General features: G+C 37.9%; 1 protein-coding gene across 1 annotated transcript; it reads right to left on the bottom strand.

The window, feature by feature from the left end:
- Window positions 1-11,107: 11,107 nt before the first annotated feature.
- On the bottom strand, window positions 11,108-12,709 carry LOC105033128 (pentatricopeptide repeat-containing protein At2g18520, mitochondrial). Its single transcript, XM_010907800.4, has one exon. The coding sequence runs from the start codon at window positions 12,617-12,619 to the stop codon at window positions 11,369-11,371; it is 1,251 nt and encodes a 416-aa protein (XP_010906102.1). The 5' UTR covers window positions 12,620-12,709; the 3' UTR covers window positions 11,108-11,368.
- Between the last annotated feature and the right edge of the window lie 11,514 nt (window positions 12,710-24,223).

Here is a 24,223-nt window from a genome sequence, read left to right as displayed (position 1 = left end):
CTTTGCGATCATCGTTTGGATTTAGTTCTTAAAGACAGTCTCTATCATTTGCATGGTGATGCATCTGTGAACTTAATTGAGCAAGCAGTGAATGCCATTGGATCTGAGAGATCCAGAGTTGAGATAAATTTTGAGTATATATGGAACCTTAGGCTAGATCATATAAGAGAAGAAATGATTAACAAACTAGAGAAATATGAGCTTTTGGGCTCATTGACTATTGAGTTATATCTAGTTTGTGCATCATCTCTTTGAAAAAAAATGACCAAACTACTCTTGTGGGACAAGAAGAAAAAGACTACTGACATACTTATCCTAGTACACATTTGATGTGTGTAGCCCATATGATATGCTAACAAAAAGAGTTGTCTCTACTTCATTAACCTTATCGATGATCAGTCATTGTATGGGTAAGTATATGAGATACAAATCTAAAATTTTTGAAAGATTCAAAAAATTCAGATGTAAAGTAGAAAAGTAAATCAAAAAATTTCTAAAGGTACTTCGATCAGATCGATGATGCAATACCAAAAAAAAAATTTCTCAGATATCTCATAAAATGGCATAGTTTCATATTGGACCCCTCTTAGTACATCTCAGCTCAACAAGATAATTAAGAAGAGTCCTGGGACTGTATAAGATATGGTCCGATCCATAATAGATTTTACTGATTTATTTTATTTCTTTAGGGATATGCTTTATTTTTATGGAATTGGATTCTCTCTAAATTTGTTCCTACCATACCGTATGAGATATGACATGATAAGAACTGAATCTTGGTTGTTTCAAGATTCAAAAAAATCCAACCTGTGTCAAGGATAGCAGATGGATATGTTAGAGGATAGGTCTATAAAGCTCATCCTAAAAGAGTTTGGGATACTACTTTTCTTCTGAAAGGATTACAATATAATTATGACCTGACATGCTATCTTCTTGAAAAATTATTTAATCAAGATGAAGTAGTGGGAAGAAAGTTAAGCTCGAAGAGAGTATCTCTAAAGAGCAACGAGCCATAGAATCTAAAGAACCTATTCATGATGAGTCAGTATACATATATTCCTCTTCCATCTCATATATATAGTAGGATCTTCCATCCTCTTGAAATGTACTTAGATATCTTAATAGAGGATATAGAGAAAAATTATTTCTCATAGGAGATAAGAAACATAAAGAGGCGATGTTAGACATCGACTCCAAGAAAGAGATATGAAATAGCTTTTCTAACTAAATATCCTTTGAAGATTTATGTATATAGTAGCTTATGGATTTTACTTCTCATGGTAAAAGATCACAAAATCTAAAATAATCTTGAAGTTAGAATATTCATCTCGATAATATGATCAAATTGTTTGATCAGAAATAAAAAATTATGTATTTTTAAAAGGGTCAGTGGGAGTGTCTAATACTGACATCAGTTAAAATATGATTGTATATAGAATTCTCCATGAAAGACATAAAGCAAGCATCCTATATTCTGAGAATATAAAGATCTATAGAGATAGATGCAATTGGATGCTTGTATTTTCACAAATAAAGTATGAAGAATAGATGCTAAAAGGGTTCAGCATAGAAATCTTAGAAAGGGGTCTGCTACCCTCTTGACCATAGATTTATGCCATGTAATATACTTGAACTGATATAGTTAATTCAGACTAGGAGTGCTGGATTATTGTGAAAATATCTTTAAGTACTTGAAAAGAACTAAGGATATGTTCTTAATTTTTGAAGAAAGATCAAAGCTAGGAGTGGGAGGATACACCGATCAGATTTTATGTCTAATATTGATGGTAGAATGTCTACATCATAGGTGTAATCATGTTGATATCTTGAAAAGATTTCAAGCAATCGATCGATAGAAGCTGAGTACACTGTAGATGTGTAGGATGCATTCTGGTTCTAATACAGAACTGGAAGTCATGTCATCAAATGCTATGACACTATATTGCAAAGACAATGGCACCATAGTTCTTGCTAAGAAGTCTAGATCTTATCAGATATCCAAGTACATAGAGCAACAGAATACGTGACTACCTCAAGTAGAAATACATAGAGGTGCAGAGAGCAAACTCTACATGAGATGTGGTTAATCGATTAGTAAGTCACTTAGCTAGCTGAAGACTAAAAAGCCTGTTTTAAGAAGATGGGGCTTGATATATGAAGATTAACTTTAGTGCAAGTAGAAGATTGTTGGATATATATCCTAAAAGCCAATTTTGGCTGACGTATATCATATTACTAGGATATATTTTTATATTTATTTGATATTTATATTATCATTTATATTTTATGTATCCATGAATCATCCAAGTGATTAACAAGATGATGACACATATTCTCAAAGAGTTGAGAATTTGAGACATGTGTCATTGATGGTTAATTTCTAAATTGCTCCTGGTCATAGGATCATCATGGGGATGATGATTGATCCAGATAGATCAATGCACGAATTGCTTTCTTCGGACAGATGAATCTCGAGTCTGCGGTGTAGTGACACTAGAGCGAGAGTGCAGATGGTTGTTAGAAAATAACTAGTACTGAGCGTGACCAACATGAGAAGTCACATGGATGTCTGCTCACTCATTAGTAATTTTTTCGATGCTACAGTAGTATGACTGATCTTTTGACCTACAGTGCTATAGCCGCTCGCAGTGTAGCTACTAGAGTTTGACTACACATAAATATTGACTCAATGATTTTTTGTAGTGGATGTTGACAACAGTTGGTCCACTGTAGGAGTAGGATGAGCACCTAGATAGAATCTATCGATCCTAGCAGAAGAAAGTAGTCTTATTGGATTTAAGAAGCTGAGTCTTTAAGTATATAGCCATAGCAGTATGATTGATGGAAAAGAATTTCCATAAGAATCACATAATAGATTCAAGCTGATTGAATCTATCATATGATCGATGATAAGATTTGACGATTCATTCATGATCTACCATCTAGTTGGGACTCACGATAAAGGGACTGTATCATACATTAACTGCACCTAGAGGTTTATCATCTTTTATTCTGCTGGATTGCCACTACATACTGCTAGGTGTCACTGATAGATTGTGAGACCCACGAGCATCATCTCGATGATCGATGATCCTTGATGGGCAGAGTTGGAATGGTTCCAACCCATTGAAAGGAGTTTTGATGATATTATGATAGAAATCATAATATATCTTACTACCAGATAGAATAGAACCTATGGGATCACACACAAAGAGACTTTTGACTGATCAGATAGTTGAATTACGATTATGAATCATGATAGGATTTAATGGATGATTAATCCAATGCAAAAGTTACAATTAAGTAACTTGCTAAAGAGTTAATGAGTTATAGGAGTATTAATTAGTAATTGAATTGCTAATTAGCTCAATTTGATTGAGCAATAGGGCTTGCATCAAGTCTAATTAAATTAGATTTAATTTGACTTGACATAGGTTTGATTTGATCAAGCCTAATTGGGTTATGAGATAACCAAATTGTATGAGAGAATAATTTTTTGTTTGATTAGAATTTGGGTTTGACCTAATTTCTAATTAGATTGGGATGTAATAAAAAGTGTTTGGATTCCTATGTAGACTAGGAGTTCTCCTCTTCATGGGTGTATGAAATTCTAATTAGATTAGGATTAAATTAAGTTTGACTCAAGCACTAAGAGAGAGTATAATTAGACTAGGACTCCTTTAATTGGGTGACTTCTAATTCCAAATTGGATTAAGTTTTAATCTAGATAGTTTGAGCTCCTAATCAGATTAAGATTTCAATATATATAGAACTAATCAATTCCTAATATAATTAGAATTGGTTAGAGTTTTATTGGATTTAAATCAGCCACCTAAAGAAGAGTTCTAAAATGTGAAAACTCTCTCTCCATGTGCCATAAGGAGTCCCATATCCTACCAGATTTTGGATGCCATAAATATCCCACGCCTTCTCCTCTTTTGTGTGTAAGAAACCATAGTTAAACTTCTTTCTTCATGAGATAATCTGGGCGCAAAAAGGAGAGGTGTTGGGTGGCACAATAATTCTAGAGTCCAAGGGAGTTTGGACTCTTATCTCCTATCTAAAACCAAACTCTCTTCCTATTTAAACATTGGGTAGTTAGAGGGCTGATAGAAATCAGTTTGAGATGCCACAAATCAGAGGAGGCATGCATGGAAAAATCTTAGGGAGAGGGAACGAAGGGTCATGGCATGAGGTAAGTTTGGCTTCTATCCCTTCTTTCTTACCAACAACCAAAGATTGGTTGTTAGGGCCTCTTCTCTCTCTCTTTTGTCCTAGTTTGGACATGGATTTTTCTCTCCTTCTTATCCAAAAGTTGGACATATGTTCTTACATCTCTAGCATAGAGATTTGATACATGAGTTTTAGGAAGAAAAGAGAAGAAAGTGTTCTTCTCATGATCCCTAGCGTAGAGATCATCATCTTTCTATTTTTTTTTTCTTCTTTAAGAGTATCTTGAGAGAAAAAAGAATTTTTTAACTATCAAAATGCGATCTCTGTAAGAGACCTAGCACCTCGGTGAGAGGTTAGACACTTATGCGGTTTCAAAGGACCTTCGGAAGAAATCCATAATCATCAGTTCATAGTGTAGATCAACCTACGTCAAGGTATGAAGTTTATTTATTTTTTTCTATTTGATTTTTATATTTTAATCCTATCTCACATATGTAGATCATATTTATGATTTTAAGATTTGATCTTATACATGCTTAGATTAAATTAGATTTAATATAAAAAATTTTAAATTCCATTACATACTCATTTTGAAAATTTTTTGCGTGCATGAAACCATGAAATCTCAATATTTTGATTGTTTAGATTAGAATAAATATCAGAATCTATGTTTATGATCATCTGAAAATTTGAAGATATCTTTTTATCATATATATCTCTCAATTTTATCTTTGATTTAAATTAGTTAGTTTTAATTAAAATATTATCAATTTTTAAAAATTAAATTTTTTTTTTGCTTAGTTAATTGCATCTCAGTCCTCTGATCTCTGTGGATATGATCCTGATACACCCTATCTATATAGTTTGAGTTAGGTGTATTTTTGACCATCTACGACAGTGATCAATTAGCTGGCCTTTCATTACCTGATTCAGATTTGATCCGATTTGGACCATGTGCTCTAGGTCTCCATCCGCCAATAGGATTGAGACAAGGTCCTCGATGGGCTTTCCATTTTCCTCGACCAACTCATCGTGGGTATCCAGCTCCTCAACTAAGTCGGTGGGTCGACCTTCTTGTAGAGCGATGCTATAACAATGATGCACTAAGTCTTAATCTTCGTGGACTTCTCCAACTCCATTCACTGTCGAAAACTTTATCTTCAAGTGGTATGTGGATACAATAACTCAGAGCATGTTTAGGCCTGATCGATCAAGGATGGCATTGTAGGTCGAGGGTGCTTGGACAACCAAAAAGTCAACCTGAGCGATGGACTGGATGGAGAATCGATCGACCTTTACAAACAAGGTAATCACTCCTTCGATGAGGATAGAGTCCTCAATAAATCCGACAAGTGGGGAGTCCATCCTCCCTAATCAATCATTCGATACTCTTATCTTCAAGAAATTAAATATCGTCAAACAAGACATCGATAGAGCTTTCATTATCAATTTGGATGCGATGTACATCATAATTTATAATATTTAAGGTTACAACAACCACATTATTGTACGAAAACTATATTCCTTGGGCATTCTCCTCGATGAAAGTTATCAGCTCCCCAGTTCTCTACCTGTTCATTGCCTTCTCATCCCCGTCGAGTCCTCCAGCTCCATGCTCCCCAATAATTACATTGATCATGCTAGCTAGGGATTGGTCTTCTTGCGGCCCTGCCTGTCATGGTTGCTTTATCAGTCAAGGGAATCTCCACTGCTGCCTTTCTCATCGCTCCTACTTTCGAGGGATAAAATGATGGAAACGATCATGTCCGATGAAGTCCTCGATCTCATTCTGATGCTGGATACACTCCTCTGTGTCGTAACCATGATCGCAATGATATAGACAGTACTTATTCTGATCCCTCTTATTTGGGAATGTCTGAAGCCTCCTCTGCTTTGGGAGCTATCCTCTTATTTTTATTAGCACCTGAGTCCTAGGTGTGCTCAGTGGAGTGTAGTTTGTATATTTTCATAGTGGAAAAGCGCATCAATCCCTTCTCTGAGGGCTCTGAGGTCGACAGTTCCAAGGAGGGGCCCCATTTTTCCTCTTTTGAAATGGAAACCTGAAGTGCTGACGGATTTTCTCTCCTACCTTAGGAAGCGCTCCCTATTTTGCCCCCTACCACAACAGAACCAATAGGGGTACCATCCTCGACGAAGGCCTCCTTCGTGCGAGCATACTTTCCTGCTCGGGCCAATATATCAAGATAATCTTGAGGGTAGGTTTTTATTAACGACTTCTTAAGATCGTTCTTCAGAAGTTCATAAATCATCGCGGACATCACGATCGATTGATCCAGATCGCGGACCTCCAAGATCACCGCATTAAAGCAGCTAACAAAAGCTCGAATCAACTCCTCTTTTTACTTGATGGTATGGAGGTTGTTAGATCACTTTTGCTATCGTCGGCTGCTGACAAAGTAGTTGACAAAAGACCGATGCAACTTTTTGAAAGAATGGATCAAAGCCAGCTTCAAGCTGGAATACCAATGCTGAGCCACTCCCTTTAGAGTAGTAGAAAAAGCTCGACAAAGAATAGCGTTAGTCGCTCCATGGAGGAGCATCGCCATCTTAAAAGTTTCAAGATGGTCGACGGGGTCGATGGCCCTATTGTAGGTCTCAAACTGTGGAGCCTAAAGTATTAAGGGAGTGGCTCTTTCATAATCCTCAAAATGAAGGGCAGGTTACTGTTGAACCCATCGTAGGACATCGATGGGGTATTTTGGATTGCATTGATCTGCTCATCGATCTCCCAAAACTACTTCTCAATAGTAAAATCTCGAACGGTGCAAGCCTCGAAATATTGGGGAGATCTTGATCGGGGACTCGAAGATCATCGCCTTTTTGGTTCTCGAATCTTGAAGAGGCTCTAGCAGATCTGCCTCCTCTCTAGGCTCTACAGAGGTGTCCGCGGCAGTTCTGATGGTGGTGGTGGCTGTGAAGCTGGATTTGATGGTGGCATCATCGAACGAGGCATGGAGACAGCCTGATTAGGCTGTGGTGCCGTTGATGGAGGTACAAGGATTGTTTGGACCACTTGGACGGCAATCATCACAGTTTGAACCTGCTAGAAGAGTAGGTAGAATTGGTCCACTATGATCAATGCCGGCTGGGTTGGCAAAGGAGTCTTCATCACCGATGGTTGCACATGATTGTTGGCTTGCATCTCTGGTAATCGAGAGGCGCAGGCGTTGGTGCGTTGGGATGAAACTCTTTTTGGTGGCATATTATCTTGCTACTCTCGATCTATACTCCTCCAAATGGGTCAAAAATCTTTTCTCTAGTACCAATATGTTGAACGAGAGTTCTGACTTGAGTGTCGGAAGGTCCTCATCGGAGCCATCTCCGGTTAGGATTTTTGTGCAGGTTACGCCCCCAAGAGGCCCACTTTACCATCAACTCCAGAGTCCCGACATCGGAGAATTCAAAATCTTTATGCATTAGACAATGATCCAAGCCTTGGAGACCCACATTGGCTCTGACCCATGCATTTGCTTCTAATTCTTGTCTCCAATATTACACATGGCAAGACACCGATCTACACCCACTTTGACTCCCGTGTTCACCTCCATATTCAGAAAGATTGATAGAAAACTCCCGAGCAATCTCTCCAAAACATGTGACCGCTGGGAGCAGCTAGCTACCAGCCAAATAAAGCAACTGCAGCCGCCCAATATTGAGAAATCAGACCAAAAATATCAGAGCGATGCATCCAGAGGAGTCAAAGTGGCCTCTAACTCTTTCCTGTCATGGATCTCGTCTCGATCTATAAATAGAGATAAATAGAGGACCTTTGAGGTAGGCAGTTTTTCTTCTCTCGTACGCTCCTTCTCTTATATTCTACTGATTCCTAATTTATGTATCAGAGGATCCCTGCTGAAGCCAACTCCGATCAAAAATTTATTTTGCAAGTCCGGTCTTGCAGGTCCCATTGCTGTCACTTTATCGGATGCCATCTAACTCCAACCCATCTGGCCCAAGCTGAGGATCTACAGCAATAATAATTATATCTACAAATGAAAAATCTCTTTCCCAAATATCTTTCTTTCTTCTTGGAAAAATCTCTACCTCGATTACAATTGCTTATTATTTCTAAGCTGCTCTTATGGACGACAAGATAGTTCACTTCTCGCATCATCCACTCTCTCTAGTGTAGTTTACTTCTCACATCTTCCACTCTCTCAAGTATCCTCTCTCTCTCTCTCTCTCTCTCTCTCTCTCTCTCTCTCTCTCTACTCCATTGCCACCATACTCTATGGCACTGCACCCACACCTCCCTTCCCGCCTTCACCTTCTCTTGCTGCACCATCATTGCAATAACTCTATAGTATTCTTCCACCTATGCGGTTGGTTCACGTCATGAGATGCAGCAATTTTCTTCAAACAAGATAATAGACGTCATACTTTGCTTGCATCAACCATGAAATGCATGTTTGTTTGTCCATATGTGGAAGATTTGTAGCTATATTTAATCATTTAGTCCTATTCCTCTACTTAAATTACTCTTCTTTCATTCCTTCTACTTTGCTTTTAAGATCTAAACTCTCTATTGGTTATCCCCTGTATCGTGGATCTGTATCTTGGCCTCGACTATAACATCTTTGGTTCTAACCAAACTATAGGAGATGGATGCTGGTAGGTATATAGATGTGACAGAGATGAAGGCCATCGGACGCACCCCATCACCAGTGGTTCTCGACTCCTCGGCTTCAGTCGATCCATTTTAGATTGTCCTCCGCCAATCTACTCCACATTGCTTGAGATCGATATGGACCCTACAGCCTCCATGATCTTGGTTGTGAACGACCTACTATAGCTCGCACATTGCCAACCTATCTCAGCCAACTTAAGATCGAATGCCTGCTCCACGAACTCCAGAACCTTGACACAAGATGACCTATTATAGTTCGTCTTTGGCCGAGTTGAACTCATAAGATCTGTCTCTCATTCAAATTGAGAAAGTCTAGGTAGAGTAGAATTCTTCCGTGATCAAATCTCCCGTAAAAAAAAATATATATCTTATCCAAATCAATCTGTGTGACAAATCTGAAAATTATCAGGACTCTGAGACGGATACGATTCCAACTCCTCTCCTATAAATAAAGACTTTGGGATCCTCTAAGGTACGTAATCGACTCCTCGCTCTCTCCTTTCATTATTCTCCATCTCCTAACTTGAGCGTTAGAGGGTTTTCAATGGAGAACATCACCCGATGGGGACTTCTTTCAGGTGTTCGGGTGAAGCTCCAGTAGTAGTTTTCACCTTGGCCATATTTATCTTGATGACCGACCTCAGACGGGGGGATCAATAGCAACACCCTGCATTCTCTATCTATCTACCTAAGTTGCAAGCCCTCCTTTATATTTTTGCACATTCTTTTGAAGACCCCCAACAACCCACAGCATGACTTCTAGGCTTCCTGGGCTTTTAGCCATATGGATCAGAACCTTGCCAATGTGTCTAAGGATGAGGCTAGCACTGCACCACTACAAAATGAAGGAAAGGGCTCCACTATGATAATTAGGGGCCATTTTTAAGCTATAGTTCAATGCTCGTGAGCTAACATATATTTGTGACTATAGCAGATCGACATGCACTACCATTGTAGCACTATTATCTTATAGTAAAAAGATAAGGCTTCTCTGCTGTGCATGTGATGCATCGTACGATATGGTGCATCGCACGCACCGTCCATCACACGATGGATGTTGCATACGACCGCATGTAGCACACATCGCACAGTTGTGCGCGTTATGCACCACACCATACGGTGCACAGCACAAGATCTGTGTGCACAGTAAAATCCTATGGCAAGAGAGGTCCTATGAGAAAAAAAGCTCGTACCAAATGAAAATTTACAAAAATATAGTAATACACTTAAAAAGAAGCTTCACTTTCTACTAGTTTTGATTGGCAAGCAATAGCTCTTCCGTTTGTTAGATGGTTAGTCATGGTCTCTCTGTTGGATGGAATAGATTTGCAGAAAAGAAATAATTGCAACGAAATTACGTCCCGTTGTGGATTCCTTGGGGTCTGGGGTGTTAGAATCGCCACCTAACTTAGGTAGCTAAGAACTTAGTATGGATAAGGCCAAGGATAAAATGTTGGTCAATTGTAGGAAAGGGCCAGTAGGCGTACCCTACTAACCCTCCTCCAGAGGGAAGAAATGCTTTCCCAACTCATTTGGGGATTCATGCATAATAAATTAGAAAAATAAAAAAGAGAGGGGGAAGCACCCAAGACCCCTTGATGGCTCCTTCTCCTCCTTATCCTTGGTGGTTGCCAACGGAGGCTAGGCTACCGACCTATGCAAGGAGGCAAGGGAGAAGGGAACAAGGTAAGAGATAGGGCATAGGGTTCAGAGGATTCAAGGTGGGGTTTTCCATTGGACTTGCTAATTTCTAAGGGATTTCTGTATGGATTTTCCATGCAGGTATTCCATGGTTTTTTAGAAGAAGAGAGGGGGTATTTATAGAAGAGGATGGGTAGCTAGGATTTATGGAACAATATACTTTTTTCACAATTTCAGACGGAACAATATCGTAAGCAAACACGCGCAGTTTTCCAAAACAACATTATTCTCTTTGCCAATGTCATCATCTTTGAGACCCTTATGGCTGAACTGACATCCCATTCGGAGCTAAAAGCATTAGTTACAGAAATGAATAAAATGCTCTTTAGTAGGACTTTCTTCAGAAAAACATGGCATCCATAGCCTTAAAACACCACATAACCATCTCCAAGGACAAGGTGATGGCACACTCAACTGTGTATAAAACTGCAATAGAATCTAATAGTCATTTGTCAATTACAGATTTTCCTTTTTGAGTAGAAAAAATAAATGATAAAGCAATACACAACCATTTAATCTTTACTTCCATTGCACTCTCAACATACTATCTATCGCTATTGGCATCAAATTAGAACAACAAAAATGTACTATCTTATGAAACCAATAAAGCTTCGAATGCTTGATTAAGTTTGAAACTTGCGTTGACAATACCAAACCAGCTGCTTCACTGAAGCAAATTCTCCGAATTTGAATACATAAAAGACAAACCGCAAGTAAAAGCTAAACCTACATATGTTTGACATTAAGCACCTTGGATATCATTTCCTTTTATCATTTCAAATGCCAGAAGACAACTCTGGCAGGAGCACAACTTTCAAACACTTGCTGGTTTAAAATTAGTGCACCCTACAAAGAGAGTGCACCTTCAAAATTCTTCCATGCATCCACAGCATCACCTTTAAGTATCTCCCTCATCTTTGTAACAACATCCTTCGCCTCATCAACCTTGGAATCCTTCACGAGACCATCAGTCAATCCTTTCACAACCTCGAATGGCGGCGCCAATTTCTTAGTCAAACACTCTTTGCAGATCATCAACGCCTCACCAAACTCTCCCTTCTCAACCAAACTTCTAATCAACACAATGTATGTGTTGGGACTCGGTGACACCCCTTCCTTCCCATTCATCCTCTTCATCATTCTCATCCTCTTGAACACCCTCACAGCCGAGCCCGTGCACCCTTCTTTGCAGAACCCTTCAATTATTGGATTGAAGGTACCGAGATTTGGCTGGATCCCCTTCGACACCATCACATCTAGCAACTCCTCGGCCTTAAAGCTTTCATTTTTCCCACAAAATTTCAAGATCCTACAATTAAAAGTCACCACATTAGGCTCCAATCCTCTGTTGGCAATCTCTTTTAGAATCTCTTCGAACCCATCGTCATCTCCTTTCTTTAGATACCCATACAGCAGCGTATTATATGAGACGATATCCGGCTCCACTCCGAAATCCTTTTTCTTCTCCGCCATTTCGTCGAGCATCTTGCGGGCAGTCTCCACTTCGCCGTTCTCGCACAAGGCCTGAAGGAGGATGTTGTGGGACACGACGCCCGGGACGATGCCGAACTCCTTGGGCGCCCGATCGAAGGCATCGCGGAGGCGATCGAAGCGGCGGTTGTGGAGGAACGCGGAGAGAAGCGCCGAGAGGGACTTCTCGGTGCGGGAAACGCCGAGGCTTGGCATGCGGTCGAAGGTACGGGAGGCGTGGTCGGGCATGGAGGCGGAGGAATAGAGAGAGATGAGGCGGACGAGGAAGCCCTCGGAGCGGGGGGCGGAGGGGTCGAAGAGGCGGTGGTCGAGGAGGCGCTCCACAAGGTCGGGCCGGCCAGCGCGGGCGAGCTTCTGGACGGCGAGGGAGAAGATGGGCCTCTGGGCGTGGAAGCGGGGGAGGACGGCGGCCGACTGGAAGAGCTCAGCGACGCGCTCGGGGTCGGACTCGGCGTGGATGGCGGATTTGAGACGGGCGAGGGGAGAGGAAGGGGAGGGGGATGGACGAGGAGAGGTGGGTTCGGGGAGGGTGGAGAGGTGGTGGTGGTGGTTTCTGTGGGGGAAGGGGATTCTTCGAGGAATTCGGCGGAGCGGCGCGGCTGCCATGAAGAGGGTGGAGGAGGACCGGGGGTGCGATTCGGGGTTTTGGGTTTAGAGGGAAGGAGTATCTATGGTAGCAGCAACCCACCAAAAATCCTGAGCATTATGTGTACTGAACTTAAATCTGAAATTTTTAAAAAATAACTTTTATTAATAATATTTTTATTATACTTTGTAATAAAAAATATTTTTAATTATATTATATTGAATAAGGTGTATAATTTATATAAGCAAAATAACCCTGCAGGGGAGGCTAAAAAAAATAAAATACAAAGAAATATTAAAGAAAATGAAATATAAAGAGAGATTTTAAATTTTTAAATTTTAATTATCATAATATTTCTTATCAAACATATTATTCCAAAAAATAGTTGCACCTTGAGATTAATAGTAAAGTTCATGACGAATCCCTAAAATTTGTAGATGGCCTATGGAGTGGAGGGGTTAATCAAATTAGGTGTACCCGGCGAACATTCCTTTATTTGGAAAGCCTTGTGCTTGGTTACATTTATGTTCACATTTAATTGGAGATGGAAAACCTATCAATGCACTCAATGATTTCTAGATTATTGTAATTTCTATCTTACTAGTTGCCTGCTCACCATTAATTATGATGCACTAAAGAACAAAGTGGTTCCGATCCGATTATTGATGGTGCAAGGATATGGGATAGAGACCATCTTGGTAGTAAGCTCAGCTCTTAGGTTTTATCTATTGTGGCTCCCTTGGGTAATTATCCGGGTAGATTAGTTTGGGACAAGACTAGTCTCCAAGGAGTAAGGATCAATGAGTTGCATTATTTTCTTAGGGGACCACCAATTTGTCCTAGAGAGTTAAATCGGATATAGAGCTTGAAGATTCATCCTAAAGTGGCTCTCTTCATCTAGAAGGTGACTTTGGGACAGGATATCTTATAGGAGTTTGTTACATTATCAAGGTGTTGATATTCCTCATAATGATCAATGTAGGGAAGCGGAGGAGATGGTTGACTATATCATTTTTTTTCTTACTAGAGGGCCCATTCTATTTGGAGTTATGTTTGGTTGGTTAGCCCTTAGTTCCCCAGTATAGGATAGGAAAGCTTTTATCTACTTCATTGGATAGGAGAGCTGAGCTAAAGCCACGCGCCAAGGGATGGTGACTTGCCTATGCTATACAGTTTACTATATTTGGGCAGCTAGGAATAGGAGGATCTTCGATAATGCCCAAAATAGCCCTATAGGGATTGGATGAGAGCCATAATCGATGCTACTGACTTCATGCAAGGTAGGAGTTTGAACGGGCTTTTAATAGTTGAAAAAATATGGGATCTTACTACTGTAGCTACTATGTCTCACATGATTTACTTTTCATGAGAAACCCTTTCCAAGTTTTCTCAAAATCAACTTCGACAGCAACATGAAGGATAAAGAGCAACATGGTGGAGTTGATTTTGTGATCCATGATGCAAGGTCACTTCTTGTCACTATTGATAGTTCCTCACTCTTTAACACTTCAATATCTCAAGCTAAGGTGAGGGCAGCATGGGAGGATTTGCTTTATGCTATCTCTATCTTATATGCTGACAAAGTGATCTTAGAGGAGGACTCCAAGATGGTGATCTCGTAGTTTTCTTTAGGATCTGAACTTCAGGAGGGCCATCATCCCTTGTAGGTTGATGCTCAAAGACTCATTGTGACCTACTTTTGATGCCTTATCAGACACACCTTCAGAGAGGAAAATAATATGCTTGACTATATGGCATCCTATGTGGTTTAGCATACCGATTTCGTTATTTGGACTTATACAAAATTGGCTCTTCATCTGCTTCAGAATCTAATTTGTTGGATCCTTATAGATGTATTTACACTAAGGCTCTTTAATGTAGCCGATTTCAACAAAAAAAAAGAGAAATAGTTGCTTTATATGTAATAATAAATGTTGCCCCGATTGATTTGAGGAAAAAATAATGGATAAGGAGAAAAGAAGTATATACAGTGCCCGTAGTCATTATCTTATGCTCGTTTGATTGCAAATACGCAGCCAACCATCACCCATGCCTCTAAAACAAAATGAACATTTTTTTTATTCAAAAAACCAAAAATCAAATCTTGAAAATAAATATAAGCAAAAAAAACCCAACCGTAAACAAAGAAGATTATTTTTTGAGCAAGATGAGAGATAAAAATCAAATCTTGAAAATAAATATGAATAGACATCCATCCGCAAAGCAAAAACCAAGTGAGAAAGGTTTTTTAAACAAAATCAAGTAAAACTCTAAAGTTCAAAATTTGAACTTATCTAGTAAATTCCCATTCAACAAAATTTGAAATTTAAAATTTTGAAAAATAGAGAGGCTAAAAAGAAGATGAAACAAACCAAGAATCATATCTTAAGAAAAGCAATATTCTTCCCTTGTGTCAAGCTTGCGTTGCTTTTCATTTCGTGGATCAACTTGTGTGACTGATAAGAAAACACATAAATGACACCATCAATAAACAAATTTTCAAAAGATAAAAAATAAAGAAAGTGGATCTCAATTTGATTCGATCATATTCACATCATTTTGATCAGTAATCTTTATGCTCTTCTTCTTACTGATATTCTTAAAGATGGTATTGAAGCCTATCTTTTCATTTTGCTATCTCGAGATCATCGAAAAGAAATAGAGGAGAGGATTTTTAATTGATTCACTTAATAAGAATCCTGATTAATTAAGTAATAGTAAATATTTCTTTCTAATCAATATCAATTTTTTCATATATTTATTTAGAATGTTCTTACTAGGTGGGTGATTTTAAATTTCAAAATCCTACTTCCTAAAATCAGGAATGATGTGGGTTCTTTGAAATTTTGGTGAATTTCTACGGAGAAAAGAAATTTCTGTCATATCCATTTAATAGATATATATATGGAGTATAATATATTTCATTATATTATTGAGCTATAATGATAGAAATTTATTCCAAGAATGTACATGAGAGTAAATCATAAAATCTTAAAGGATCCCTTCATAAAAGTATTCATAAGTTGCTTGATTTGAATCTCAAATTAAAAGAGTTAGCGAAAGCTCGGCTTGATGACAAACAAACCAAGCTTGACTTAAGCCTAGCTCACTTAAGCATGACTTATTTACACTACTTCTTATAATCAAGGTCCAAGTAATCGTGCTTATATATTATAATGGACCTTGTCAAACTCTCGATAGTTATCATGGCCTCTACTATTTTGTGTTATTTGAAATTATATAATATTAAAATAATAGATATCATTACTAGTATGAGTGGACCAATAAAAAAGTGGAGTCATTTCTAAAATATTCTTACTAGCTATTTTTGGCATGAGTAAAATAGACATCAAAATTTTATAAAAGAAAATGAGTATTACGATCTCTGTAAACATGGATTAAAGCACCCTTGCAATTCTTCTATGTATATTATTCTAGTGAAGAAAACTAAAAGAATAAAACTTTTAACATTAAATATTTCAATAAAGTATCCTCAAACAGAAAATAAAGAGAATTAGTTCAATGTAAGATTGGATATAGGGCAACCTATATAACTATCTTTCCTCTTCACCTCTTCTTCTTTTTCTTCTTTCATGAAATTTTGCATCTCCTCCATTGTTTTCTTATTCCATGTTTCTTTGGTAAATTTTATCATTGAATTTGAAATTTAACCATTTTCTATCATTAATACCGTCGCTAATAATTTTTTTATTTTTTTAAAAATTATAATTAAATTTTTAAAAATCTATTTTAATCATAAGAATAAATAATTATATTTTCTAAAATATGTTATAAATAAAATAATAATTATTTACCATAATCATAAATATATAATTAATTATATTATATTTAAATTATAAATTATATAATTTTATAAATTTATACTACTTTATAAGTATCAAAATTATATACATATCAAAAAAAATTATGTGAGATCCTCCTCATCGTCTTTCTTATCCTTCTTCTACTCCTGTATGTCCTCTCCAGCAATTGGTGGATGAGAGCTGGATGTCCCAACATCCTGTAATGAAAAAAAATATTATTAATAAATTTTGATATGAAAATATATATATCGATACGAAGGTGTATATTAAGATATACTATTTTGATTCTCGAATGAATTATTCTTATACATTTCATTCGATGATGTAGAGCTACAGACACTCCCGACCTATTGATTGGATGGTTAGATTGAATTTTTACCTCCTAAATTTTTTTTCTAGACTCAATCATAAATATATGAAGTTTTTAAATATAAATATTTAAAATAAATAAAAAAATTATTAATAGACTTATCTGCTCTGAGAGTCGGGTGCTGCTCTGTATGACTGTGGTGTCACGAGTGACCCCACATCATCTGAACATCAGCATAGCATGCGTGCTGCCCAAAACATCTAATTCTGGCACCATCGGGCCAAAGTCGGTCCGGTGGTGGCCCGGCTTTGAACCCCTACTGTCATCCTCCTCATCCTCTTTCTGCTCCTGTATGTCTTCTTCAGCAGTTAGTAGATGAGAGCCGGATATCCAAGCATCCTGTAACAAAAAAAAATAAAATATTATTAAAAAATTTTGATATGAAAGTATATATGTTGATACGAAAGTGTATATTTCGATATACTACTTCGATTCTCGAACAAATTATTTTTACGTATTTTATTCAATGATACGGAGCTATACATACCTCCGACCCATCGATTGGATGGTTAAATTAAATTTTTATCCTTTAGATCTCTTTTTCAAACTCAAGCAGCTTTGAAAAGAATAATAGGACATATTTTACATGAAAAAAATCATAAAATAAAATATTAAAATATATGAATGATAAAATATATAAAAGATTGCAGGAAGCACAATATCACCACCATTACCCACCTAAAAGACCCAGGACAAGAAGAAGAACAAGGAAGAGAACCCAGCCAATCTGGAGAAAGAAATTTAGAAGCCAACCTGGGGAAAAGATCCACATTGTCTTCTTCTCCTTTCCATCTAATGATGGATGCATGCCGATTGTCTGCGAAACAACAGACCTTTCAAAGCTGCCTCATCTTATCGATAGAGGAGGAGAAGGAGGCATACAAAGAAGAGGAGAGGATGGGGCATGAGCTGGGGAACTGGGAGGGGATACAGTGTAGAAAATCCTGCTGGCGGATGACATGATTTACAATCATAATACGATAATATCAAATAGTATATTGTTGAATTTGTGTAGATATCTTATCCTAGATTTCATAACTTATAACAATAACATCGAAGAAGATCATGGTTTCTAACTGGAGTTAAAAATTTAAATATACAACTTGCAAAGTAGGAAACTCAGATTTAAGAAATTTTTTTAAATGTAATCGACATCATGAGCCTATAATGAAAATATTTGACAAGTAGTTTTAGTTTTGATAATAATATAATGCTTTAAAGAAATCATAAGACTTCAAATGTCTTGAAGTGAAGTGAAGATTTATAAATAGACAATCGAGCAATCTATGTCCGATGCAAAAGATGATACAATCTTTATCATTATGGAACCTAAAAATAAACCCAAACACCCTTATATATTAACTCTCTCATTTAAACAAAAATCATGAAAAGAACTATCCATCAGAATTAAGAAGCTGATGCAGATGCTGCAGTAACATACTAACATCTAGAAAATAATACTATCCAGTACCCACTGTAACACCACTACTAGCATCAGAACTATGCTTAAGATTTGCTCAACTAGCTCCTCTACAAGACTATAGCAACCATCTTTGATTTCTCAGAAGATAATTGGACAAACTTGAGAATATATGAGCAAAAATTTTATAGCCACAATCATAGTGCTAGAGAACTACATTCACAATGATTACACTAACAAACATTCGCAAAGATAAAATGATGCCAACATGATCTCAGAAATCAAGAATAAATATCCTATTGATCAATAAAAAAACTATAGATTCTAAAGATGGCATGATATTCATCAAAATCTACCAAAAATATTATTAGATATCAAATCTTATACCAAATTAAATCATCAAGGGATTGATGCTTACCCACTTCATTACTCTAAACATATATATAATTAGATCTAAAATTTGGATATAAACATGTCCAGATTCTAGTAAAAATGAGCTTCCAGATCTAAAACCCACTAACGAGAGAGGAGTTCAAAGAAGCAATAGGTAAAAATCAAGATTTGATCAAAAACAAAGCCGAAATGAAAATCATGCTGTGAGCACAGGAGTGGATCCGACAACGGAAAGGTGGCGTGGGGACTTCGGCGGCATGGGGATGGCGAAGGGGGAGGCCGCATTATGTGGATAGGGAGGGCATGAGCTGGGGAACTAGGAGGGGACGCGATACAGAAAATTCGGCAAGTGGACGACAGCAACGGGGAAGCAACGTAGGGATGCCGGTGGGGATCGTGGCATGCGTGAGCTGAAAAACTGGGAGAGAGGGAGAGGGGGGTCGGTCGGTCGCTGATGGGGGAGATTAAAATCGAGAGTGGGGAGGGGGGATGTAAGGGGAGAATGAGAGGGTGGGGAGGAAAGAGGAGGACTGGAGGCAGCCAGGAGGAGGTAGGCCGAGGGCTCAGGTAGGTGGCTGAGGCTCGAGGAGGCAGGAGACAGCTGAGGGGCTTGGGATCCATCAGATGAAAGCTCAAGGAAGTGGGCCAGGGGCTCAGGGAGGTGATTGAGGGATCGAGCCTCGGGGAGGTGGTCGGGGGCTTGAAAAAGCCCAATCTGATGGTGGGGGAAAGAGGGGGACCGGTGGCAGCTGGAGGGAGATGGGTCAGGGGCTTAGGGAGGTGGGAGGTGGTCGAGGGGCTCAGGATTTGATGGATGGGGGCTCGGGGAGATGGTCGGGGGCTCAAAAAAGTGGGATCTGATGGTCAGGGGCTCGAAGAGTCAATCAGTGGCTCGAGGTAGCAGGATCCGATGGTGAGAGAAACAGGGAGACTGGAGGTGGGAGAAGAGGAGTCGGTCACTGGTGGGGGGACCAATCTAGAAACCTAGAGTGGGTGGGGGAAAATGAGGGCGCACGTGGAACCAACAGGAGGGGTGGGGGAAAATGAGGGACAGGACAGGGAAATCAGGTGGAGAAAAAATTTAAGGTTAGGGTAAATTACAAAAACTCCCTTAAGATTAAGTCAAAATTATAGGTACACCCAATAGTTTTTAAAATCTACATTTACACCCTTCACATTTTATTCAACCATATAGTCTAACCCATGCCGTTAGGCAATCCATTAATATTAACTTGGATCTAGTTGCCACATCATAATAAATTTTTGAAATGACCAAAATAACCTTAAACAAAGGATTAAAAAAAATGTGAGATCCCACTTCCTCCCCTTCTCCTCCCCTGCCCCAACTTCTCTGCCCCTTCCTCCTCCTCTGTTGTCGCTACTACCACTGTTGTTCCCACTCCCATCTCCACCCTCCCGCCCAACCCCCGCAAGCACCGCCGGCACCTCCTCCCACCAATGTGATCCTTGTCCCATCGGTGAACATTGCGAGCCTTCCCACAAATCTTGGCTTGTTATTGATCAAGAAGTTTCCTTACCCAGAGTACTCAATATAGCTCACAAATCCCTTGACATCAAGGATGGAGCCCATAAGAAGCGATTCCAGGAGTTCAAAACAGCCGACCTCACCCATCAGGCTAGTTGGGGTGTAAGGCCACATGCAAAGCTTTCCCTCGATGGTGGTGCATAGGAATATGTGCTTCTCGATGGGGAGGCCTAGAACTTGGTTGCTGAAGGAGAGTGCGAAGTAGAATAGGTGAACATCACATGATATGATGGTCTTGGATATAAGCCTGAAAGGTATCTTCTCTCATGGATTGGTTAGAGCTTCAATGGGATTTTTTGAGGCCTCGCCGATGGCCATGAGGTTGGAGAGATTGAAACCACCATGAATGGAGTTATCAGAGGAATAGCCGATGACAATCAGCTCATCGATACAGTAAGTGTCGATCATGATATTAGTCTTATTGGAATGGATGGCATCGAACTCTTCCATGCAGTCGGTGCCTGCATTGATGAGGATGCTGTCAGCACCATCGAGGTGATCTTTGATGAAGCCAATCCAATCATAGACATGGCCATGGATAATGATCCAAGCAGAGTCCTAGATGAGTATTTGTGGACTTCCGACATAGTATACCATTTCTCAGAGGTGTTTATGAATGGGGTGGAGATGATCTCAAGTCCACCCTCAGTGGTCTCAAGGTGCTTCTGTCGTGCCATCCACCCATCAGATAAAAGTGTTGAAGAACATACAGTTTTCTCCATTACAGCTGATTTGGGAACAACTCAAGTCATTCTGGTTGCTACAAGATTTTCTAGCATAAAGGTCCCAACTCTTGAAGCTTCTAATAATGTTTACTTACTGAAAAATTCATGCAATAGTAGCAAAGCAAAACCTGAAGATGACAACAAGCAGCAGACAACTCAAGTAGTAGAGATGAAACAAATGATTATCAAGATAGCTGAGACACTTCTATCTATATCTTTAGAGAGTTCAACAAATCCTTTGGATCAAGTAGCTAGAAATGGACAGGTAGAAATCGAGTCCAAGGAAGGTAGTGATTGGCCTGGCCAGGAAAATGAGAGACCTCAGGGTTATTATATTGCATTGAAAGACATCAACGAAAAATGAGAGACCTTACTGAAATATGGTCTTGGCCAGTTCTTTAATTTTGTCAGGAGGAAGGAAGTGTTGACATCAGAGAACTGACATTAAGAAGTGTTGCCAGGGGATGGATGGTGAAGGAAGTGTTGACGTCGAAGAAGCATCATTTAAAAGATCAAAAGAAAATGAGAGTCCTCAACAGCATTTTTGTCTTGTTATATTATGTAAATAGTTTGACTAACACTGTTAATTTATGTGGATGTAAATATAGGTTTTATAAACTACTGGGTGTAAGTATAATAAAAGAAAATCTCAAGAGGGTTTTTGTAATTTACCCTTAAGGTTATTAGTGATGGCTTGGGGGGAGGAAAAATTTAAGGTCATTAGCGATGGCAAAAAATCATTGCTAATAAGAATCTTTCATCGCTAATAATCCTACAATCAAATTTAAAAAAATTTTTTTTTATTAGCGACACAACTTGCCATCACTAAAAATCAAAAATTTCATCACTAATATTTTTTTTTTGCAATGGAATAAATATTGATCCCATTTACCATCAGTAAAAAGTGTTACTAGTGACGGCAAAATTGCTGTCACTAATAGCTATCGCTAAAACTCCTTTTTCTTGTAGTGCTAGGAGTCGGTAAGGTCCTTGTACTCAGCTTCTCCACCGCAAACAAAGATTTTGGTAAAGAAAGAATCTTTTGTTGATATTTCCACTATTGCACCCTCTTTTACCTTGGTTGTATGATATCCTAGCCAAAAAAAAGAAGCAAGCACATGCAGCACATGTGCTGAAATATATATGGAAGGACTCCCAAAGGGAGTCATCTTCCTTTTCTAAATCAACTAGGAGACCAAATGCTCAGAGAACTCTGATTTAAGGGATACTAGAGCTTGATTTCATATCTATTTAGAGATCCCAATCTCTCACTTCATCCTCACTGGAGATTTGCCATAGTTTGCTACCCTTTTCTTCCTATTTTCCTCTTGATTGTTGGCAGTTTAGATTCATTATGGCCGCCAAAAATCAAAGCTAATCTTCATCAGAAACAAGATAAATCACTCAAATCATCTTCCGCTCAATCTCTTTTAGTTCCTAAAGCTTAAATTTTAGCCAAATTCCTTTTGAAAATTCTCTAAAAAAAATTGACTAAAAACATTCTTTTTTTTCTATGATTTGTTCTTAATTTTCAGTACCATTTGCTACTACCTGTCACTGGACTGGATTCTCTTGGTCACCATGTGGTCTGCCCTGCTGACCACAAGCATTGTCGACTGGGGGGACTTCCCCTACTTTAGGAACAAGGGAATAAAAGGGTCTCTTGTTCTGTTAAAGAATAGAGGAAGAAGAAGAAAGAAAGAAAAGGAAAAAAAGAGAGAAAAAGAAAAAAGAAAGAAAGAAAGCAAGAAAAGAATGATTCTTTCTTCTCTCTCTCCTATCTCTTTCCTCTCTAGTCTCTTTCTCTCTCTAGATTGTTTTTCTCTCTCTCTCTTCATAAATTTTTTTCTTTAAGATTGATCCAGTAAAGAATTTACTTTCAATGATTTTGATTCGATCCTAGTGAAAAGGACCTCATCCATCATCCCCAGGGAGCATGCCAGCACTGATCTTGGTCAAACTAGATTTTTTTGGATTTAATTATCCATGATTTTTATTGGACCATTCGTATACTAGTTTAATCATGATTTGATTAAATTATCTTAATCGAGTCGATCAGAATAATGGATAGTATTTCTTGATTGATCATGTTCCACCTTGTTAATTTTTCTCTGTTTGATATCCTCTCTCAACGTGATTATGAACCCAGTTGATATATCCTGTCATTTTGAATTTGAGTTAACTAGTAGATAGACTTCAAACCATCTTATTAATCAGACAGCATATCTGCACCATCCAAGTCTTTATTGAATATTGCAACATCTTGCCTTTATTAGTATTTATCAAATCTTTGTACGTTAAGTGATCCTTACTGAATAAAGTTATTTATGTGAGTTGACCTTTGATTGTCGAGCAATATGTTGACCTCTATCTTGACTCTTATCGGACACTACTAGTTTGAATGCCTTCGATCTCTATTGAACAACCTATATCCTAGTCTAACTATAATCAGATTAAATTATCTTGGTTGGACCGACTAAGATATTGGATTATACTATTTTTTTCAGCCTTGTGAGGGTGTCAGAATTTAGGATTTTTATTAGTTATGGCTAAAAACTGATACAAAAATATATTCTAAATAATAAATTCTGAAGGATGCTTTTGAGATTAATTGAATGTATCCCTTCAGTATTTTACAGAGGTAAGTAATGAACTATCTTTTTGAGATATTTTATAATCTATTTTAAAAATAAATAATTAGTCTTTAATTTATGTATGATTTATGAAGCTATTTTTTGAATAGAAAGTGATTTAAAAATTTAAGTTGTTGAAATATTATAATTTATTGATTTGTTATAGAATATACATTTGTTGACTGAAATTGTAACATATTTGTTATCTTGCAAATATATTTTTGTTTATATATCAAATTTGAACTCTTAGTCTAACTATATTTAGTGGATCCTGTCAATGGAGATTATGTATTGATATTCAGTGGATCTTGTCAATGAAGATTTTATGTTTGTATTTAGTGGACCCTATTATGAGGGTTGTGTATTAGTGTTTTATAGATCCTGCCAATAAGACTTATATATAAGTATTCAGTGAATCCTATTAATAAGAGTTATACACTGATATTCTGATTATTGAGCTCTAATCCCATCATAGGATATAAGTGTGGTCATAATCAAAGACTGTTAAGTTATTTGTGATTTGGTTCGAATCAGATTTATAATTATGTATGTATATGAATATTTGAAATGATTTGATTTACATTAATTTGTATGGAATATATTCATATGTTTACTCATGTCATTTGCTTTTTAATAACATATCTTATGATAATATCTAAAATTTCTAGCTTAGATATTCATTACTTATTGAACTATCAAACTTATTACCTCTC

The sequence above is a fragment of the Elaeis guineensis genome, chromosome 4, assembly GCF_000442705.2.
Source record: "Elaeis guineensis isolate ETL-2024a chromosome 4, EG11, whole genome shotgun sequence".
Lineage (NCBI taxonomy): Eukaryota > Viridiplantae > Streptophyta > Magnoliopsida > Arecales > Arecaceae > Elaeis > Elaeis guineensis.
The sequence above is the reverse complement of the archived record's forward strand: the minus strand, read 5'-3'. Positions and strand labels throughout refer to the sequence as shown.